The sequence below is a fragment of the Lathamus discolor genome, chromosome 3 (genome assembly GCF_037157495.1).
Source record: "Lathamus discolor isolate bLatDis1 chromosome 3, bLatDis1.hap1, whole genome shotgun sequence".
Taxonomy (NCBI): Eukaryota; Metazoa; Chordata; class Aves; order Psittaciformes; family Psittacidae; genus Lathamus; species Lathamus discolor.
The window spans coordinates 137,554,071-137,574,575 of record NC_088886.1 but is presented as its reverse complement, the minus strand read 5'-3'; the positions used below and the strand labels follow the sequence as shown (position 1 = coordinate 137,574,575).

General features: G+C 64.3%; 3 protein-coding genes across 6 annotated transcripts; 2 read left to right on the top strand and 1 right to left on the bottom strand.

The window, feature by feature from the left end:
* The first annotated feature begins 213 nt into the window (after positions 1-213).
* On the top strand, positions 214-4,990 carry LZTS2 (leucine zipper tumor suppressor 2). Its single transcript, XM_065672121.1, has 5 exons — positions 214-276; positions 1,270-1,737; positions 2,042-2,557; positions 3,035-3,304; positions 3,390-4,990. The coding sequence occupies exons 2-5, from the start codon at positions 1,309-1,311 to the stop codon at positions 4,068-4,070; spliced, it is 1,896 nt and encodes a 631-aa protein (XP_065528193.1). The 5' UTR covers positions 214-276; positions 1,270-1,308; the 3' UTR covers positions 4,071-4,990.
* On the bottom strand, positions 4,857-12,490 carry PDZD7 (PDZ domain containing 7). 2 transcript variants are annotated; one of them, XM_065672119.1, is made up of 17 exons: positions 12,424-12,490; positions 11,555-11,961; positions 11,250-11,390; positions 10,675-10,849; positions 10,156-10,332; positions 9,791-9,938; positions 9,497-9,557; positions 8,640-9,065; positions 8,022-8,225; positions 7,787-7,828; positions 7,456-7,613; positions 7,190-7,281; positions 6,958-7,049; positions 6,792-6,863; positions 5,827-6,315; positions 5,494-5,594; positions 4,857-5,370 (listed from the first exon to the last, which is right to left on the bottom strand). In XM_065672119.1, the coding sequence occupies exons 2-17, from the start codon at positions 11,745-11,747 to the stop codon at positions 5,221-5,223; spliced, it is 2,721 nt and encodes a 906-aa protein (XP_065528191.1). In that variant the 5' UTR covers positions 11,748-11,961; positions 12,424-12,490; the 3' UTR covers positions 4,857-5,220. The 2 variants fall into 2 exon arrangements, with proteins under 2 accessions (XP_065528191.1, XP_065528192.1); XM_065672120.1 differs by lacking the exon at positions 7,787-7,828.
* A 157-nt stretch (positions 12,491-12,647) lies between these two features.
* SFXN3 (sideroflexin 3) lies at positions 12,648-18,995 on the top strand. 3 transcript variants are annotated; one of them, XM_065672117.1, is made up of 11 exons: positions 12,648-12,939; positions 13,769-13,935; positions 14,188-14,358; positions 14,496-14,594; positions 14,871-14,946; positions 15,388-15,473; positions 15,883-16,010; positions 16,112-16,161; positions 16,271-16,320; positions 16,636-16,683; positions 16,977-18,995. In XM_065672117.1, the coding sequence occupies exons 1-11, from the start codon at positions 12,679-12,681 to the stop codon at positions 17,071-17,073; spliced, it is 1,233 nt and encodes a 410-aa protein (XP_065528189.1). In that variant the 5' UTR covers positions 12,648-12,678; the 3' UTR covers positions 17,074-18,995. The 3 variants fall into 3 exon arrangements, with proteins under 3 accessions (XP_065528189.1, XP_065528187.1, XP_065528188.1); XM_065672115.1 differs by lacking the exon at positions 12,648-12,939 and adding an exon at positions 13,042-13,259; XM_065672116.1 differs by lacking the exon at positions 12,648-12,939 and having other exon boundaries at positions 13,816-13,935; positions 14,168-14,358.
* Positions 18,996-20,505: the final 1,510 nt, after the last annotated feature.

The window sequence follows — 20,505 nt, the reverse complement described above, 5'->3', positions numbered from 1 at the left end:
TGTTGTCCCCACCGCCCCTCCCGGGGTGGCCACAGCAATCCCTGGGTGCCTGGAGCAGCGCACCCACTGCTAGGCTCCCCTGCCACCCTGCGTGCCACGCTGGCACTGCTCCCCCTGTTCCTGCCGGGTGGGGGGCTGCGTGGGGCTCAGGGACCCCCGCTGCCGTTCAGCACCCTGACCCCCTCCTCTTGCTCCTTCCTGCTTCAGCGGCCGGTAGAGCTGTGTTCGTGGTGTGGGGGCCCGAGTGGACCGGACGGATGGGCAGCGGCTGGCGAGGTGAGCAGAGCCGGGGTGGGGGTCACCCACCTTCCCACCCCGGGGTGTCATGGGCATGCTGCTCTGGTAGGGGTGCTGGTGGCAGGGGGGGTTCTGACTCGCCGGTGTCTCTCCCGTGCTCGCCCCCACCCCAGGCACTGGCAGGCGGATTGATTTCAGGTGACAGCTCTGTGGGCAGTGCCCCCCCGCCTGCACCCCGTGCCAGCCGCAGCCATGTGCGAGATGCGATGAGGCAGCAGGGGACGGATCCGGCCCTTCGGCTGGCGCCCGTCACGCAGGCGTATGGCCTGGGCTGGGGTATGGGGGCACTGGCAGAGCACCCCCCAGCTGGAGGGGAGTGCGTGGGGTGGGAACAGGGGACACACATGCACTGGGGCTGGGAAAGAGCCTTGTGTTGCATCCTGAAGCACCCACCAGCCTGGCAGCTGCCCCCTAAGTGGCCCTCTCTGGGGGACCCTGCCCCCCGCTGTGGCTGGTTGGGTGTGGGGGTCACCTGCAGTGGGGTCATTGGCAGAGAGGTGGGGGCTGTGGGGCAGGGAAGTGGCTGTCCCCAGTGTGTGTGGCTGCCCCCCACTCTCTGTGGGGGCTGCGCTGGCGGGCGCCGTGGGGCAGGCAGTGCCGTGGGGCAGGCAGGCAGGCAGGCTGCCCGGGAGCTGGCTCTCCGTGGGCCTCTTGGGATTTGCCTCCAGCCCTGGCACACTTCCTGCTGCAGGGTCATGCCAGGGCATGGCGGGGGCAGGACCACATGCCACTGCGTCATGGTGCCACCAGCACCCCACAGCCCCAGGATGCTCCACTGGGGTGCTGAGCCCAGCTTGGGGGGTGCTGCTGCCACCCTCCTGGGCTAATCCTGGTTTTATTCTGGTTCGTTTGGCATCTCCTGCCAGCCCTTCCTTGGGTCAACCTGCAGCCGTGGCACTGGGGACGGTGGTAGCCAGTGGGGCACGTCCAGCGGTGCCCACAGCTCTGATGCCCTCTCTCCGTTGCCTGCAGGCTGCCCGTGTGCCCCTGCCCGCCGGGGCTCCCCCCGTCATGGCCATCGTGCAGACGCTGCCAGTGCCCCTCGAGGCCGTCGCTGAGGGGGCTGCACAGCTCCGTGCTGCTGCCCATTCGCCCCCTGCCACCATGGGCAGCGTCGGCAGCCTCCTGCCCGGCCGGCCCCGCCACGACCGTGCCAGCCAGCCCTGCGATGGGGACCCCCCCACCGCCTCCTTTCGCAAGCAGGAGGGGCTGCTCCGGGCCACCCAGCGGGACCCCCCATCTCCCGAGGAGTCGCACCCAGCCATGCCTGGTGTCACCCATGCCTATGCCAATGGAGGCTTCTGCGGTGACTGGCTCGACGTCCCATCTCCCACCAGCCCCTGCAGTGACTCGGATGAGCCCCGCGATGACCAAGCCCCAAGTGGTCACCTCCAGGGTCCCCCCCCCAAGCTTGTCCCTGTCTCTGGCAAGCTGGAGGAGGTAGGGAGGGGGGAGCAGCGGGGTGGGTTGGGTGTGTGCTGGGTCTTGGCTTTGCCCCCTGTGCCACACTAGGGCCATGTTGCTACCTATTTGGTGTCCCTGGGCAGGTGGTGGTCCCCATGCCCATGATGTTCCTTCTTTCATGGGGGTTGTGTGAGTGGGAGCCCACCTGGATACCCCATGAAGGGGGGATGGAGCAGACAGCAGCTGGCCCTTGTCTGGAGTGGGAAGGCATCGCAGCATCCCCATGGGAGAGTGATGGGTCCTCCCCAGCCCCCCCTACTCTTCCTCTCTTCCTTGGCAGAACGTGGAGAAAACCCTGATCCGCCCCATGGCCTTCAAGCCGGTGGTGCCCAAGCTCCGGAGCGCCCAGACAGTGGTGCGCCCTGGGCTCTCGGAGAGCCAGGTGAGCCTCACCCACTTGCTGGGTGCCGAGAAGCCCGGCTCCCTGAGCTGCCGCGCCAGCACCCTGTCGGACTCGGGGCGCAACTCCCTCTCCAGCCTGCCCACCTACAGCACGGGCTGCAGCCAGCACCCCGAGGTGGGAGCCCTGCCGCCCACCCCCCATGGTCCCCCCGACCCACCGGGGGGCTGCCGCCCCTCCAACTCGGACAGCGGGCGCTCATCCTCCAGCAAGAGCACGGGCTCGCTGAGCGGCCGGGGCCGGCCCTCCTCCGAGAGCGGCTCCTGCGGGCGCTCGCCCCTGCCCGGCGAGGAGGCCATGCTGGTGCAGGAGCTGGAGGACAAGCTGCGGGAGAGGGAGGCCGAGCTGCAGCTCCTGCGTGACAGCCTGGATGAGAACGAGGTGGCCATCTGCCAGGTGTGCCTCTGGTGTCCTCTCCCTGTTCCCTTCCCCTGAGTGAGCTTCCCCCTGGTTGGAAGGCAGGGACACCCTTTGGGAACCCTCTCCAGACACTTACATGAGGATGCTTTTTGCTGTGTGTCGGTGGCTTTTCCCTCATGGTGGGTAGTCTTATGTAGTCCCTGGGTTGTTGGGGACCAGTCGTACAGCCTGGGATGCTCCATTTTGGAGTGCCCTTTTTGAATGTGCCTGAGACCTGCAGCTTCTCCCTGCTTGTGGTGCAGCTGGGGGAGCCCTATAGATTCTGGGGGTGCTGACATGGGGGAGCCAGCATGCAGAGGGATGTGGGAGAGCACAAACTGGGGGGGCAGCACCACATTGCACCCTTCCTGTACCCCTCCTCCATTTGGGGGTATGCGCTGTGGGGAGGGGGGTGCCCATCCCGCAGCAGGCGGAAGTTGAATGTGTTGTGTGTGCGCCCCTTGTCCCCCCCAGGTGTACGAGGAGAAGCAGCGGCGCTGCGAGCAGGAGCTGGAGGGTCTCCGGCAGCGCTGTGCGGCCCAGGCGCGGCAGGCGGCCCAGGCAGCGCAGCGGGGGCAGCAGGTCCTGCAGCTCCAGGTGCTGCAGCTGCAGCAGGAGAAGAAGCAGCTGCAGGAGGACTTTGCCCAGCTGCTGCAGGAGCGGGAGCTGCTGGAGCGCCGCTGTGCCTCCTTCCAGCGCGAGCGCACCGAGCTGGCACCCCGGCTGGAGGAGACCAAGTGGGAGGTGAGCTGCCTGACAGTGCCGGGCAAGGCAGGGGTGCAGCCGGGGGGGTCCCGGCCGGCACCTGAGCCCCATTGTCCCCCTGCAGGTGTGCCAGAAGTCGGGTGAGATCTCCCTGCTGAAGCAGCAGCTGAAGGAGGCGCAGGCGGAGCTGGCGCAGCGCAGCACGGAGCTGCTGGGGCTGCGGGCGCAGCTGCGGGAGGCGCGGGCGCAGCTGCAGGCGGGCGAGCGGCGGGCACAGGGGCTGCAGGAGGCCGCCCGCCTCAAGGCGCTGGAGCTGGAGGTCTGCGCCAACGAACTGCAGCGCCGCAAGAGCGAGGCCGACCTCTTCCGCGCCAAAGCCGGGCGGCTGGAGCAGGAGCTGGCGGGGCTGCGGGAGGCTGCCCACGCGAGGTGCCCTCCACCCGGCGAGGGGTGCCCACCCCCCGGTGAGGGCTGTCCCCAGCCTGGTGAGGAGCCCCGGGGCAGCGTGGGGCTGCGGCGGCAGCTGGAGCGGCTGCGTGCAGAGGTGGCCCTGGAGCGGAGGCGCGGGCAGGAGCAGCGGGATGCCTTCGAGCAGGAGCGCGGCACGTGGCAGGGTGAGAAGGAGCGGGTTATCCGCTACCAGAAGCAGCTGCAGTACAGCTACATCCAGATGTACCGCCGCAACCGGCGGCTCGAGCAGCGGCTCCAGCATCTCCGGCTCCAGGGTGAGGAACCCCCACCTGAGCACTGTGACCCCCCTGGCCCTGAGCCACCCTTTGAAGAGATCACGGCCACCGAGATTTGAGACACTGCCTGCCCTCACCCCGTGCTCGCAGGGGTGAGGAGGCTCCAGCTCCTGGGATTTTGGGAGCTTGGGTGATCCCTGCTCTCCCTCTGGTTCTGCAGAGACTGCTGGTACTGGGAGGGGGGGCAGAGGGGACCGAAGGAGCTGCCCCCTTCCCACATGGAGGTGTTGGGGTGAGGGTGGGTTGGCACCCTCTGCATTGAGGGGTGCCCGTGAGATGTTGGACCAGGTGGGTGCTGAGTCCTGGCATTGGGGCCATCCGGAGCTGGTTCCTGCTGATCCTCTTAGTGCGCAGGGATTAGCAGCGCTGGCTTCAGCCAGGGTCACCTTGGGCAGAGGGAGGGCTGGCTTGTCCCCTCCCTCTCATCCCTACTGGCACTGCTACACAGCCACTTCCACATGAGATGGTGTGTGCCCATCCCTGCCCATGCCAGCCTCCCCCTCACCTCCCGTGTGTGTGTGTCAGGGGATTCATTTCTGTGCCATTTTAAATAACTCTATTTTTATAGGCCCTACGAAAACATATCACCTTGTCCTAGCTCACACCCCACCTGTCTGTGCCCCCATCACCCCTGCCACAGGGAACCTTGCCCTCAGTGCCTTTCCCATACCCTCACCCCCAGCATCCCCCTGTTCCTCCTGCCTCCAGAATAAGCTGGGCCCATGCCCCTGTGATGCCCAGCCTGCCAGGGAGAGGGGCACAGTGCCAGGGTGGGCAGAGGTGGGGGTCCCAGCTGGGCACCCAGCAGGGTCAAACCAAAGGAAAAGCCTGGCTGTGCCCAGCTCTGGCTTGGTCGCCCCCGGCTCCGGGGGTGGGGGTTGTACTTTATTTCAGTGGTGTGCTGTTCCCAGAGCCCGGCTCACCCGTGTACCACCCGGAAACGCTGATTAAAAACAAGCCCCTGGCTGTGTTTTTTTCAGGGCTGTGTCTGTGTGTCCAGAGCAGGGTCAGGGGCTGTCTGTCCTTCCATGTCACCACTTGTGCCCCACCTCAGGTCCTGCTGCGAGCAGTTTCCCCATGCCTGTGGGGCAGGTCTGGCTCTTGCACCCTCTGGCTGCACTGAGACTGGCCACAGCTCAGTGCAGAAATGATCCACCCGGCTCCTCGGGAGCACAGGATGGTTTCTTGAAGAGGGGGATATGTACAGCATCACTCCGGGGCACCTCCAGGCACCCGCACCACCAGCTCCATGGGCTCCTTGGCCTTGTTGCGGTAGGCCTGGCGGATGATGTCCACCGCCCGCTGGTGGGTGACATTCTGCAGGCTCTGTCCATCCACTGACACCAGCTCCTGACCCGCCTGGACCCCATAAGGAAAGGCAGTGGAGTGAAGCGCAGGTGCTTTTGGAGTGCCAGGGCACTGCCAACACCCGGCAGCACCACGGGATGGGGGTGTTTGGGTGCTCTCAAGTCTCCCCCATACCTTGAGGATGCCGCTGAGGAAGGCAGCTCCCCCAGGGAAGATCTTCTCAATCTTCACTACCGGCTGCGCCCTTGACTCGATGCCTCCAGAGATGCTGATCCCTGCAAAGGAGCCAAGAGGCCCTCACACCAGGTAGGATGCGACCCACTCCCAGGCATGGGACACCCTCTCCTGGGCACGAATGAGGGGCTGGGGCAGAGGCACCTCCTTCTTCTCTTCTATTTTGGAGGAGGGCTTGGGGCTTTGCCCCCTAAATGGGGTGCCCTGCAAGCCAGTGATGCTGGTACCAGGAGGAGAGTCCCACCCCTAGGCTCCTACCCATGTGCCACCTACCCAGCGAGTGCTTCAGCTTGGAGAGGGTGACTGTAAGCAGCCGATACTCCTCCTCTTCCTCCTCTTCCTCTCTGCCAGCATCCCCAGGGCCATTGGTGGCCGCCCCAGCTCCCGCCTCACCCCCTGCCCCCCCAAAGAGAGGTGCAAGGGGGGGCCGTGCTCTCCGAGCCTTCCCCAGCACCTCGGGCCCCCCATCGGGCACCATCCTGGAGGGCTCCTTGTGCCAGGAGCTGCGTGAGTGCCTGTGTCCCTCGCCCGGGGGGGCCTCGGCCAGCAGCCAGTTGGGGGGCTGGGGGGAGGCGGGGGCCGGGGGGCGGCTGGTGCTGGCGTAGGCATCCACTGGCACGTCGGGGAGCGGGGTGTAGGTGCACGGGTGAAGCCGGCGGGGACTGGCAGAGGCCCGTGGCCGGCCTGGGCTCGCCTGTAGCCCCCCGGCTCCCTCCAGATCTGGGGCCCCCGCTGGCTTCAGCAGGAACCCGCCACGATAGTCTGCAACGAGAGGGGCTCAGATGTCCCCGCCAGACCACACAGACCAGCTTTCCGGGACCCCTGCCACCCACGGATCCCTCCTGAACCCCATACACCAACTGCCTGGGACCCCTGCCATCCCCTGGGAATCCCAAAGCCACCTATGGACCTCCTTGGTGTAAAGGGCCCCAGATCTTCCTCCTCCAGGGACATTCAGACACCCCAGCTCCCCCTCCCTAGGACCTCTGACACCTGGGAGCCCCCAGGCACCCCATCTCTCTCCAGGGGCTGTGTCTCCTTTCCCCTGGTACCCAGGAACCAGAGATCCTGCTACTCTGGGGCCTCCCAGCATCTAGGGACACCAAATGCCCTCTCTGCTGCGACCCCCTGCACTCAAGCATCCCAGCTCCCTTTCTCCCACCACAGACTGCCCCTGGACCCCCTCCAGCCGGCAGACCCCACCACAGGCCAGGCAGCCCCCATGGGGTGGCACTCACCAGGCACTGGTGTAATGAGGTGTCTCCTGGGAGGGACATCGTGGTGAGCCGGGCGCAGGGCAGGCGAGCGCACTGCACTCAAGGAGAGACACCGGTCACCCCCCCACAGTGGTACCCACCCCTGCCTGCTGCCCCCAGCCAAGGTCCCTTGGGGACCGGGCTGTACCTGAGCGGCTCTTCAGGGCATCAAAGGCTTCCAGCTCCAGGGGCATCACCATGCTGTCAAACCGGCCCAGGTCTGTGGGAGCCACCACACTCCTGCCGGGGTAAAGAGGGGGGACAGGTTGTGGCAACCTCTCGGATGGGGTGTGATCAGGGCTGGAGTGCACGTGAAACTGGGTCAATCCACCCAGCTGGAAGCACTGGGGTACCCCAGGACACATGCCCGGTACACCCACCTCACATCCCGCAGCAGCAGGACCTTCTCAGGCCGATCCAGGATAGCCAGCAATGGCCGCACCAAATCCTCCACGCTGCCCTCATGCAGGTACTGTGGGTGCAGGAGGGGTGTCAGCAGACAGGTGCCCACCATGCCTCAGTTTACCTCCCAGAGCTTAACATGGGCACATAGCGCTGACGGCAATGCCCCCGGGATGCAGGAGCTGCCTGGGGATGATCCCGGGATGCTGGCACTGCCCTGCTCATTCTGCCCGCGGTGCCATACCCTGGAGCAGTGGCGAAGCACGGCCGTCACCTCGTCAGGGCTCAGGAGGCGTGCAGCAGTGTCCTGGATGTGTGCGAGTCTCGCCTCGGGGTCGCTGCCATTGGGCTGCAGGGCAGCAATGCCCATGGGGCCTAGGATGCTGGCACGCCGGCTTTTCTCTAAGGGGGCACAGCAAAGAGGGATGGCCAGCGGGGCAGGGACCACCCCGGTCACCCCACAAAGCCCCCCACCCCAATGGCTCATTCCACACCAGTCAGGCACATGCAGCACAGGGGCAGGCACATGCAGAGCCTGCCCCGCAGCACCCCTGGGCACACGGGCACCCCGTTACCCCGCTTCAGGCTCCGGATGACAAACTTCTGCACAGCGCCTACTGCAAGGGAGATGGAGAGGGGTGAGCGCCAGGGGGAAGCAGCGTCGCTGCCCATTGCCAAAGCTGCATGAATGGACACACCTCCCCGTGCCCCCCTCCGTGCCAGGGATGCCACAGTAAGGCCACAGTGCCCACATATGGGGGAACCAGTCCAAGGCTGGGTCCCTTTCCATCCTGTCCCCCAGTCTGGTACCTCTGTCCCCGTCGGAACGCCCTGGGGACTTGGCGCGTGCCCTACGTTCGGAGGCGGGGGGCTCCTGGCTGGGGGGGGCCCAGCTCTGGCTGGTGGCACGGCCCCCCTTGAAGAAGAGGTTGACGAGGGTTTTGGAGCGGTGCAGCCCCGGGGCCCCCGCCCGGGCCCCTTGTCCCTCCGGCTTCTCCTTTTTCCGTTTCTCCTCTGGCAACAGAGATGAAGAGGGCTGGAATAGGGAGGCCAGGGGATGCCACCCCTAACGGGAACTTGAGGGGGACGTTTGGAGGGGCTACTGGGGGTGCTGACTGGAAGAGAGTCCTGCTGTGGGGTGCAGGGGGTCTTCAGGGGCTATGGGGCTGGACTGCCAAGCCCCAGGGGCAGTGCTGGGGCTACTCAGGACTATAGGATGGCCAGGGCTGGTGGGCAGAGATCAATATGGGCTGGGGGAGCTATTGAGCGCCCAGGAGCAGGAGCCAGGTGTCTGTGTGTCAGGGGCTGTACGATGGTAGAGCAGGAACAGGGTCTGAGCAGTGGGACTCCCAGGGCCGGGGCTGCATGGTTGGAGGGGACCGCAGCTAGGGGCAAGACTCACAGACAGAGCCATGCCCCGGTGCCTACCAGCGACGGTGAGATCGCTCTGTGAGCGTGTGATGGGCTGCCGGGGCCGGCTCAGGGCCAGCAGCAGGGCTGTCTTGGGCGAGTGGGCAAAGGTCCGTCGCGGATGGGTGCCGGGGGGCTCGCGGGCGCCCTGGCCTCGGATGGCCGTGTCCCGCAGCAGCTCGGGGGGCCGCACCGTGCGCCGCATCTCTGGCAGCGCCTCGGCGGCCGGCTCGGTCTGCATGGCCCGCTCGGCACGGTCCCGCACCCAGCTCCGCCGCGGGCCATCCTCTGTGGAGATGGCCACGTCCACGGTGCGGGCAGGGGGCCCTGGGCCGGCCGTCCCCAGCCCGTTCACCACCCCTGGCGCTGGCCCCGAGGAGTAGGAGGAGATGGAGGAGCTGGTCTCTGAGGTCTGAGAGAGCTGCTGCAGCTGCCCGTCGGTCACTGCGAAGGCACAGCCGGGACATGGGGTGACATGCTGTGGGGTCACAGGGAGCTCTGCATCCCAGCACAGCGGGTAGGTGGGGACCTGTAGGGCCACAGGGACTGCAAGGCTGCTGGTCCTGTGACCCCTACAATGAACATGTGGAACCCCACAGAGTTACGGGAACCAGCAGGCTCCAGGCGCAGGGAATACGTAGGACCCTGATGGATTACCAGGACCACGGGGCTGCTGTCCATGGCAGGGGACAGGGACCCTGCAAGCCCATGAGGAGTGTGGGATGCTAACCATACACAGGGAGCTTCATGCCCCCTCCAAGGCTGTGGGACCCCACGGCATGTGGACCTTCTCCCTCCCCATGGTGGCCAGATGCCACTTGTATGGGGCCCCCAGCCCGGTACCCCTGCCACTACCCGCACAGCGTTGCCCTTACAGCGACTGAGCCAGCAGTACTCGGCCACCAACTCCTTGTAGGCAGGGAACCGGCCTGTCTCCTAGGCACAGGGGGAGAGGACGAGGGGTCAGCACACACCAGCCATCCCGGGCAAACCCGATCCGGTGCCAGCCATGAATAATGCATCCCCCTGCCTTCCCACCCGCCTGAAACCCAACCAGCTGGCAGCCACACCAGCCCCACAGGCGCCTGGCTGAGCTGGGGCAGTGCCAGCATGGGGACACGCCAACCCCCCCCCTCACCTGGGGGTCCCATGGGGCCAGGCAGACGTACCTTGATGGTTAGCATGATGTGGGTCTGCCCCTTGAGCACCTCCACTGCCTTGCTATGGCTTATGTCTTCAAACTTGACTCCATTGGCTGCAAGGACTTGGTCTCCCACCCGAATGCCATTCTGCTCTGCAAGCCCCCCAGGGTCCACCCTAGGGCAGTGAAGGGGGGACAGGATGGGGGCAAGCCCTCACGGGAGCCCTGCTCCTGTCCCACACCTCCAGGCTCCATGCTCCAACACCCATGGAGGTGATACCCACAGTCTTATGAGGATGGGTGAGGTAGCCAGGGAGGGGGGCAGAGCCCCAGCACGGGTACAGTGGTGAACAGAGCACCACATCCCCCTTGTGCCCTCCAGGGTGGCCGTACTTGGAGACGTAGATGCCGAGGCCGAACTCCCTGCCACCGCGGATGTTGAAGCCCAGGCAGTAGTCATCAGAGGTGGTGTAGAGGTGGACGATGCGCCGCAGCCCGTCCTCAGAGCCACTCTCCGATGGAGTTGAGCCACTTTTCTCCACCACCAGGCGCCTGTTCACCACGTCCACCCTGGAGCATGGGCACAGTGTTGTGGGGGAGCTCAGGGGCCACGCTCTTGTCCTCCAGCAGGATGGGTTCATTGGTGTCACCCAGTGGAGGAGAGTGATGGGAATGGGGGATGTTGAGGATGGGGCTTGAACCTACCCTGCCTGCTCCAGACCTTTCTATCCCATCCTGTCCCTCACCCTGGGCTATCTCCACCTTTGTCAGATACCCTCAGTGCCCTCCCACCCTGAGGGTCCCCCAGCTCTGGGATCCTCCCTGTCCCCCACCATCCCTCACCAAGCCTCCCCACGATGCCCTCCATGGGGCTGGGCTTTGGATTGCTGGCATGGGGGATGCCCTGCTCACCACGCCGTCTTCTCCTTGGAGAACTTGATGCCCGGCACACGGCCCATCCGCCGGACCACCATACGGAGGCGGTTGTTGCCGGTAAGGACCTTGACGGCGCTGCTCATGGTGATGTTCTCCAGGCTCACACTGTTCACCTCTGTGATCTTGTCACCAACGCACAGCCCAGCCTGCTCTGTGAGGGGCACACAGATCAGCCGGGCACCTGACCCCACGCTGGTGCCCCTGTTTGGTGTCCTCTCCCTAAATGTGTCCCAAACCTGATCCGGACCCCAAGAGAACAGAGTTGGGGATGCCTGTCAATTGTACTGAGGCCATGGTAGGCATGGGGGGCTATCACCTTGCTGTGGCTCGGGGATGGAGTTCAAAGCCATCAGCATGGTGCTGCTCTCTCCCGTCCTGTTCCCTGTGGGAAGCCTGAAAATCCCATGGGAAGGGGCAGCAGGGGCAAGCAGTTGCTTGTCACTGTGAAGGGTGGCATCACCACTGTGGCACCATGTCCCCGGGAGCTCCCTAGGAGGGTCTTGCTGGCACATGCCTGTCCCCACCGGTGCCCCTCACCCTGTCCTGCTTACCAGCAGCGCTGCCGTCCTCCACTTTGCTGACAAAGATGCCCAGCCCGTGCTCGGAGCCACCCCGGACGCTGAAGCCGAGCTTGCCATCCACACTCTTCTCCACCGTGATGGCGTTGATGATGTCGCTCTCGTTGCTGCTGGCTGTGGGCACAGGATGGGTCACCCAGGCAGCAGCAAGAGGGGGTTTCTCTTGCTGGGGATGTCCCCAGTCCCAGGTCACCTCTCCCTGCCCACAGAGCCAGGAACCCCAGACCTCCAGGCCCTCTGGCCGTACAGTGGGCAGGGGGCTGGGACACCCCCCTCACCTTCGATGGGGGTGTTGATGAGGATGACACGGCCCATGGGGGAGGCGGTGCGGCTGCCCCGGCTGGTCCCGTTGAGCAGGCGGCTCTGCTTGCTGAGGAGGCAGCGGGGCGCCAGGCTGGCCTCGCTGCTGGAGCTCCATGACCGGCTGCCTGCCGTCATCCCCGACAGTTCCGCATCCCAGCCCTGGGCCATGGCGGCACTGGGCACCCCGGTGTCCCGGTGTCCGGCTCGGGGCTGGCTGTGTCCTCACGGGGCTGGGGCTGCCCGCCGGCCGGGGAGGGACATGGCATATTCCAGCAGCACATGCCCGGGCTCGGGACTGCTCCCTCCTAGCAGCGCGATAGCGGGGACGGCTGGCGTGGGTGCCCGGAGCTGGCAGGACCGGTCCCGGGAGCAGCGGCACAGCCTGGGGAGGCAAGGAACTTCGTGACCCCCTCTCCAGCCTTGTCCCCTCCCGCCCTAGGACCCTGCTGCAGGGCTCCTGGGTACCGCCATCGATGGGGCAAGGACTGGCCCTCCCTGCGGAGGGGTTGCAGCAGGAGCAGGGGAGGGGGACCCGCAGCCCGGAGCTGCCGTGGGGAAGGGGATGCTGTTCCCGCGGGGATTTTCCAGGCGTGGGGTGGAAGAAACTCCACCACGGCCCCTCCACCGTCCTCCCCGCTCCGTCCCCTGCTCGCCCCAGCCTGACCTCAATAAATAAGTGATGGCCCGGCCAGGGGGATACGTCGGTGCCCCCGCCGCCTGCCAGCCCCCGACGGCGACCCCGCCGCTGTCCTCCTTCCCCAGCCCTATCCGGCACTGATCCTCCCCGGAGGGGCGCTGAGGACCCCGCCACGGCCCCCGTCCCCCCGCCCCGTGCCCTCCTCACCTGTCCCCATGGTGCCACCGGTGAAAGAGACACCTGCCAGCGGGGGGGACGGAGAGGACGGGGGGGGACGACAGCACCGCCTCCCGCCGCCCGCCCTCGGGCATTGGCTGTCCCTGAGGGACCGGCGCTGCCATCGGGAGCTGGAGCTGTCAATCAAGGGCGGCAGGGGCTGGCCTCGCAACGGGGCGGGGGAGCCCCGTGCGTGTCTCACCCAGCGGGGACGACGTGGGGAGGTCCGGGGGTGCATCCCCCGCGATGCTGTTGTGGGGCGCAGGACGCGGTGTCCCCCCGAGAGCCTTCTGCATCCCGAGGCACAAGGGGGAAACTGAGGCACGGCCGGGGAGGGGACACACACACATACACGACGGGTCGCCCGTCCTGCTCACCCCGGCTACTCAAGCCGGTGTCCCCCCGTGCCCCCCTTCCCGGGGGGCATCGCGCCCACCCTGGGCTGCCCTTGACCCCCAACCCGGGCCCGGCGCCGCCGGCGCGAACCCGACACCGCGGCGGTTTCAGGTGATGCGCGGTGGCAGGAGGAGGGGAGGCGGGGACCGGGGCGGGGGGAGCCCCCCCCCAACAACCTACCGGGGCAGGTCCCGCCCCACGGCCCCCCCCCCGGGCAGTGGGGAGCTGCCAGGGGGGAAGGGGGGGCAGATGCCGCGTGTGCCCGGGCACGTACCGGTTCCCCCCCCCGCGGCTGCCCCGGTCCAACGTAACCCCCGCCGATCCCCGCCGCGGGGCCACCCTCCCCATCCCGTGACGGCTGCGGACGTCAGCGCGCCGGGAGCGAGCGGGGCGGCGGCGGCGCGGGCACGGCGGGCGCCTCCCGGAAAGCCGTGAGTGGCTGTGGGGGGGTTCCCTGGCCCGGGTCGCTCTGCTGGGGGGTACGCGTGAAGGGAGGGATGCTCGGCACGGGGTGGGAGCAGGGCCCCCCTTCTCGCGGGGAAGGGCGTGGAAATGCGGCCGAGCGGTGTCCCCGTGCCTTCCGGGGGTACTTCTGCTTCCCGAGCCCTTCCGAGCGCCCCCGCCACTGGCAGCAGAGGGTCCCCGTTCCTCGCCCGTGGCCCGGGGGCCCCGGTGGAGTGGGGGGGTCCCGGGCTGGGTGGTGTGAGCGGACCTGGGGATCGCCACTGCCGGGTTGCGGGGTGAGGGCGGTGCATGATGGGGTCACCGCACCAACGAGCTGCTCCGGGTGCTGGGGGCGGTTCCTACTGAGCTCCGCTGCAAAGGGGGTCTCCATTCCCTGCCCCGTGTCCCCGCGGGCTGGCGGAGCTCCGCTAGGAGTGCACTGGGGGGACACACATGGGCACCACGTCCCACATAAGCGCTGCCCCTCCCACCCCAGAAGATGCCACCGTCCCTGCCTGCCACCATCAACATCCGTGAGCCCCGCTGGGACCAGAGCACCTTCCAGGGCCGGGCCAAGCACTTCTTCATGGTGACCGACCCCCGAAACCTGCTGCTCTCGGGGGCCACTCTGGAGGAGGCCCGCCGGGTGGTGGAGGACTACAGGTACCAAACGGGGGCTATGACCCACACGTACCCCCACACCACTCCCAGGCTCCCTGACAGAATACAGCCCTGGGGCCGTTCCTCGGGCTGGGAACGGGAGGTGGTGCTGTCCCGCCCTGTCCAAAGCCAGCTCCCCAGGTTGCCTGACTGGTCCCTAAGGCATCTCCCAGCTGCCCCACACGGGGCGGGAGGGCAGGCAGGACATGGGTGTTGGCAGAGGGTCTCCCAACAGGTGCTACCCTTACCTGGCAGGGCGGGCAGGATACCCCCAGGGCTGACAGAGGACCAGCTTTGGAAGGCAAAGTACATCTACGACTCAGCTTTCCACCCGGACACGGGCGAGAAGATGCTCCTCGTGGGACGCATGTCTGCCCAGGTCCCCATGAACATGACCATTACTGGCTGCATGTTGACCTTCTACAGGTAGGGTGGAGGGGTTCCCCCCACCCCTGGCCCTGGGGTGAGATGGGGGGACACATCCCGTGCCCCACAGCACATCCATGCTGTAGGAGCATGGGTGGCATCCTGCAGTGCCACCAGCACCCTTCTCTCTCTGGTAGGACCACGCCGGCCGTGCTGTTCTGGCAGTGGGTCAACCAGTCCTTCAACGCTGTTGTCAATTACACCAACCGCAGCGGGGATGCACCCATCACCCCCAGGTAAGCATCTCTCTGAGCAGTGCCTCGGGGCACCCCAAAATGACATAGCTTCTTGAATAGCTTCTTGAATGGTGGGGAGTTGTGAGATGGGATAATGGGGACCTGGCACAGCCAGAGATGGACACCAGTGGGGCTGCCAGGATTAGTGGTGTACTGATGCTGTTGAAGAGCATGCTGTCCCTTCCTCTGTGTGTGGGGGGGTATAGGTGGGATGTGGGGGGGTATAGGTGGGATGTGGGGACCCTGGCTCGTCAGTGTCACCTCCTGCTCTTACAGCCAGCTGGGGACAGCCTATGTGAGTGCGACCACGGGGGCAGTTGTCACAGCGCTGGGGCTCAAATCTCTCACCAAGGTAAGGTGGCCCTTGGCCATCCCTGGCTGGGGCACTGGGACCCTCCCTGTGGGGTCTCCCTGAGCTCTGAGATGAGCAAGGGTTCACCCCAGCACCTGGGGCAGGAGAGAATGTGGAGAAAAGGGGTTTCCTGGGGGCATCCACACAAGGCAGCTCCTCTCCCCAGCAATGGCTCTGGAGGTGGCCTGTCCCTCCAGCCCCTTTTCGTCCCCAGCTGGGTCTCTCCAGGCTTCTTTCATCCCTTGGCTTCCTTCCAGGGCTGGGAGGGGACATGGGACACCCTGAACCCCCTGAGCTGTGCAGCTTTCACCATCTGGGACCTGCAGGGGAGGAGGGAACAGTTTTCTCCACTGGTCTTGCAGGGGGATGGTGGCAGACCTGGGGACAGCCAGCTCTGCCCCCAGACCCTCTGTGTGACATGCTCCCTGCTTGCCCCCCCAGCACTTGCCAGCCATCATCGGCCGGTACGTGCCTTTTGCAGCTGTGGCTGCTGCCAACTGCATCAACATCCCACTGATGAGGCAGAGGTGAGCCCCTGGGCTGGGATGGGGTGCTTGGGCTCACACTGGGGTTCACCAGGCACTGGTGGAGGATGCGGGAAGCATACGGGCTTGCAGGGGCACCGTATCTTCCTTCCTGGCCCTGCTGGCATCCCTCACCTTGGGGCATTGGTTTGAAGGTGGAAGCACTCAGTTGCATCACAAGCAGTTATTGGCTGAGCTGGCTGTGAATTCCCCATCCCCATCCAGCCCTGTTGAGGACCCCTTAAGTGGGAATGTGGGGTCAGCTGAGGCCCTCCCAACTTCCTATGCAGGCAGTGAATGGGGAATACTGGAGGATGTCAGCCTCTCCTTGGAGATGTGCTGTATCCCTGCCCTGTCCCTTGATCCCCCACCCATGGACACTGGGCTCCACTCACTCTCGCTGTCCCTGCAGGGAGCTCAAGCTGGGGATCCCAGTCACGGATGAGAACGGGAACCGCCTGGGTGAGTCCACGGCCGCAGCCCAGAAGGCCATTTTCCAGGTGGTGGTGTCCCGGATCGGCATGGCAGCCCCGGCCATGGGTGAGTGCACCCTTTCTACCTGTGTCTGGAAGCTGCAGCCAGTCCCTGGCAGCACGGGAAGGCTTTGAGCACTGGAGCTCATCTTCTTCCCCTCTGCTCAGCCATCCCCCCCGTGATCATGAACGTGCTGGAGAAGAGAGCTTTCCTGAAGGTACCTGGTGGTCCCGGGACGGGAGGGTGGGCAGGGGGCACTCCCTGGCTTGTCACAGTGCTGGCACCCTGTCCACCCCACTGACATGGCTTCTCCCTGTCCCCGGCAGCGGTACCCGTACCTGAACGCTCCGCTGCAGGTTGGCCTGGTGGGATTCTGGTAAGTCATCCTCTGCTGATGGGCATTGCTGCCAATAGACTGAGCATGGTTTTGGGGGCAGTGCTGCTGGGGGTCTGCTTGGCAGGGGAGGTGAGAGTCACCCCAGAACTCCTCGGGGAGATGCCAAGGTGATGCCCCCCAAGGCAGATGGGATGGGATACAAGGCCCTGGGGCTGAGAGCTGGTTTGCTCCATCTCAGTGTCTCTCGAGCCTGCCGTGGGCTCCTGCTCAGCATTGCTGTTCTCCCACACTGATGGGGCAGGCTTTGCAGGTGATTTGCGCAGCCCCACTTCTGTCAGTGTGTTTCCCTTGCAGCTTGGTGTTCGCGACCCCGCTGTGCTGCGCACTCTTCCCTCAGAAAAGGTAATGTCCGCACCTTGCCTATGTGTGTGGCTCCCATGGGGCAGGGCATGGGGTGCAGGCAGGGGGGGTGTGATCTCCTTGTGCTCTCTGACTCCCAAGAAATGTTTTTGCTCCTTTGAGCAGTCGGAGGCTTGAAACTGTGTGCACACGTGTCCCTGTGCACACACAGTGGTGCAGACCCAAAGGTCTGTGCTCACCCATGGGCATGTCCCCACGGGGTGCTGCCGTTCCGCAGTGTGAGGCCACTGATGGGTATGCCCCCTCAATGCTCTGTATCCATGTCTTTTTTGCAGCTCAATGCCTGTGAGTCGCCTGGAGCCTGAAGTCCAAGCTCGGATACGGGAGAAAGACCCACAGCTGGAGACCGTCTATTTCAACAAAGGGCTCTGAACCAAGGTCCCAGGGTGTCCAAGATGCGTGCCATGGAGCTGCCAGGCCAGCGCATTGCTGAGCTTCACCCTTCAGATCCCTTTGGGGCCAAAGCTGCTTTCCCTTGTCCATTGCGTGTCCATAGGTCCTTGCTTCCTGGGATGCCCACAGCACCGGACCGAACCCTATTCCCATACCCAGGCTTAGCGCTGCTTTGGAGACCTGGTTGTTACCCTGGTGTGCTTCTCCCATGCTCACCCTGTGTGTGCCCATAGCTGTGTGTGGTACATGGGGGAACATAGGCAGCTGCACCTTGTAAGCAGCGATGTGGAGTGGGGAAGAAAAAGGTGCTCCCCAGCTTTAGGAGGCAGCAGACAGTTAACAGCCATCAGGGGCTGAACCCTTCTGCAGGCACCCCGCGCTGCCCAGCAGTTCAGCAGCTGGTGCCTGGGGGTGACAGAGCAGTGTTTGGAGAGGGAAGCTCCCCATTCCCAAAATAGCCATGGGTGAGTGATTTCAAGTGCACACAGTGGCTCAAACCGAGGGGGGGGGGGGGGGCTCTCCCTGCCCTGGTTTGTGCTCTCACCTCACCCTCTGCTCTCTTCCTGGCTGCTCCAGGGATTTAATCTGGATTTCTGCTCCTTCCATCCCCAGAACAAATGGCACATTTTAATCCCAGCAGAAAGTCCCTCTTTTTATTCTCATTTTAATGCCATCTCTGTTCAGGGCTGGGCTCCCCCAGAGGGGTCACCCTACCCCTTCCTGGAGTGCTTTGCTTTCAGGTGGACCTTCTCAAATAGCTTTAAGTGCACTGTGGTTTCCTCTAGTTATTTTTTATATACATATCATATACCTATATGTACCAAATAATAAAGGCAGGTTCATACAAAACCAAAAGCAAAGAGAAGCATGCTGCTTGCCAGTTTGTATATGGTGCAAAGGGACTGCTGTTGGGATGAGGATGGGAGTGGGAGGTAAGGGAAGGAGGGCTGCCAGGGTGCCCCTGTTCTCCCTGGGGCTGGGCTCTGCTCCCTGTTTTCCACCCTGCTGCTTTTGCAGCAGCTTGGGCAGGCTTGGTGTGTGCTTAAGCTTATCCAGCTGTCAGGAGGGCTTTTTTTAGCACAGTCAGCTTTGTACCTCGCTGTGGCGCAGAGGCTCTGCTAAGCTGCTGCCCTGCATGCTGCTGATTTGGAGAGTCCAGAGCATCCCCCTGGCTCTGCCCGTGCTCGCGCCCCTTCTCTCAGCCTGATCACAGGACACTCAGCTTCAGCCCTGGCCTCGGGCCTATGCCTGTGCCTGTCTCTCCAGCGGGGTTATTTTTATCCCGCTTTCTCTGCATGGCTGTCAGAGAGCACATTGCTGCTGTTGTGGCACCCTGGCAAACCTGGGTCAGGCTTGCCAGGTCCTGACTATCCTGGCCAGGGTAGTCAGGAGCGATGGATGTCCACGCAGGGAGAGGAGGGATGGAGGCAACCACGCTCCAATGACCCCTGTGCCAAAGGATGGAGGAGGAAGAGTTGTTGCAAAGCCCAAGATGGGCAGATGCAGCAGTTGGGTGACATAAGGGACCAGCAGCCCAGAGCCACCCTGTGCCGCAGCTTCCTGAAGGGCAGGGGCTGTGGGTGCTCCCCCAGCAGAACATCTGCACCCAGCACCCACCCAGGGTGGGGGAGAGGACTGGGACAAGCACATCAGGGATCTGTTCCCCTCCTCCTGCCAGCCCCGGCATATTGCAAATATCTCCCCTGAGCCAGCCATTGGCGGCTTATAAATAATGCAGCCCCTCGCCGCGCAATAAGGGCTTGTCAGTAGCTATTCTGCTCTCATAAATTAAAGATGAAAAGGTACAAGGCTCTTGCCAGAAAAATGAAGACAAATTTTTAATAGCTTGCCAAGACACAGGGAGATGGAGCGCTCGGGAAAAATGAATTACGTTTTTATTATGTGTTTTATTGTGGTGTAATTGAACGGGATTAGCGGAGAATACAATATATATCCAGGGCAGAGCAAAGAAAACAAAAATAATGATGACACCTGCCTCCCCCCACACCACCAGCCGGTGCAGGGACATCCTCCATACCTGCAGTGGCTGGGAGCTGGCCCTGGCTCCTGGTCGAGGCAGAGATGGGGATGGGAAGGACTCTGGATGGAACACAGACTCTGGACTGGAGACACAGAGGCTCAGGGTGGCAGGGCCTGGGCTCACCCCAGTAGCTCCCAGTGTTGTGGGGCTGGTGTGCACAGCAGGGTGGCATGGCACCACTCAGCCACACAGAGCCACTGGGTGTCTTTTGCCTGTCCCCATGTCCTCAGCTGCTTCATCCCATCTCTGACATCTCCTTTGGTCTGTCCCCAACCCACACAAGCTGGCACTGCTAAGCTGAGACCTGACAAACTCAGCTCTGGTGGGGAGAGAAAGATGACTCCCTGGCCAGTGAGTTCGGGGGGGCTGACAAGCCCAAAGGCAATATAGCTGCCTCTGTGGGGGAGCCCATTAGCATGGATGCTCAGTCCCTTCCTGAGCCGGCACATCCCAGAGGTCATGGGCCAGTCCCCAGAAGGCAGCAGCTGGGTGTCCCCAGAGGTGCTGGGCAGCGCTGGGCTGGGGACATCGATTGGTCCTGGCATTTTTGATGAGCTGCCTGACCGCAAGCTTTAACCTTGCCCATAATGAGGGCGAGCGGCAGCAATTCCTACCGCCACAGCCGGCTCCCCCAGCCTTAATGAGCTAATCAATACTTGTTCTCAGCTTAATTTCCAGCTAATTGCTCTTTAATGACGCCTGGAAATGGGTAGCCTCTTGCAGGGGGGGTAGGCAGGCTCCCCCTCCCCAGCTCCCGTCCTCGGTGGCAGCGGGTGCCGGGGCACTGGCGGTGGGTCACCTTCCCTGGCTGTGTCCCAGCCCCGCTGACGCTAGAGGAGGATGGGAAAAGGGATGTGGCAAAGGGGACAGTGTACCACTGGGCTGGCATCACCCTCTGGAGCAAATACCCCATCCGGGGGGCTATGCATCTTATGCACCAAGGGCAGGCTGAGCAGAGAGCTCCTAAGCCCTTGAGGACACTACACTGCGGTTGGGGCTTCCAAGATGGGTTCATTGCGGGGGGGGGGATTGCTTTAGGGTGCAGGGAGATACAAGGAAAGGGGCTGAGGTGGCCGTGCATTGCTCCAGGTCAGTGCCACGGCAAGGGGACAGCGACGAGGCCGGCAGTGCCCTGGAGGTGGCAGCAGAGACCCCGCAGCCTGCTGCCTGCACCGCATGCCTGCACATCCTGCCCGCATCGCCTGCCCTCTACTCTCTGCCGGGTCAGCCCCGCAGGCGGTGCGGGGGGCAGGCAGGGACGTTTAGGGGTGCTCCCGTTTGCTGCGGGTCAGGGATGCGGGGGGAGCCCGGCATGTCGCAGGGCAGTGGGAACCGAGGTGTCAAAGTTAACATAGCCATGTCAGCCGGAG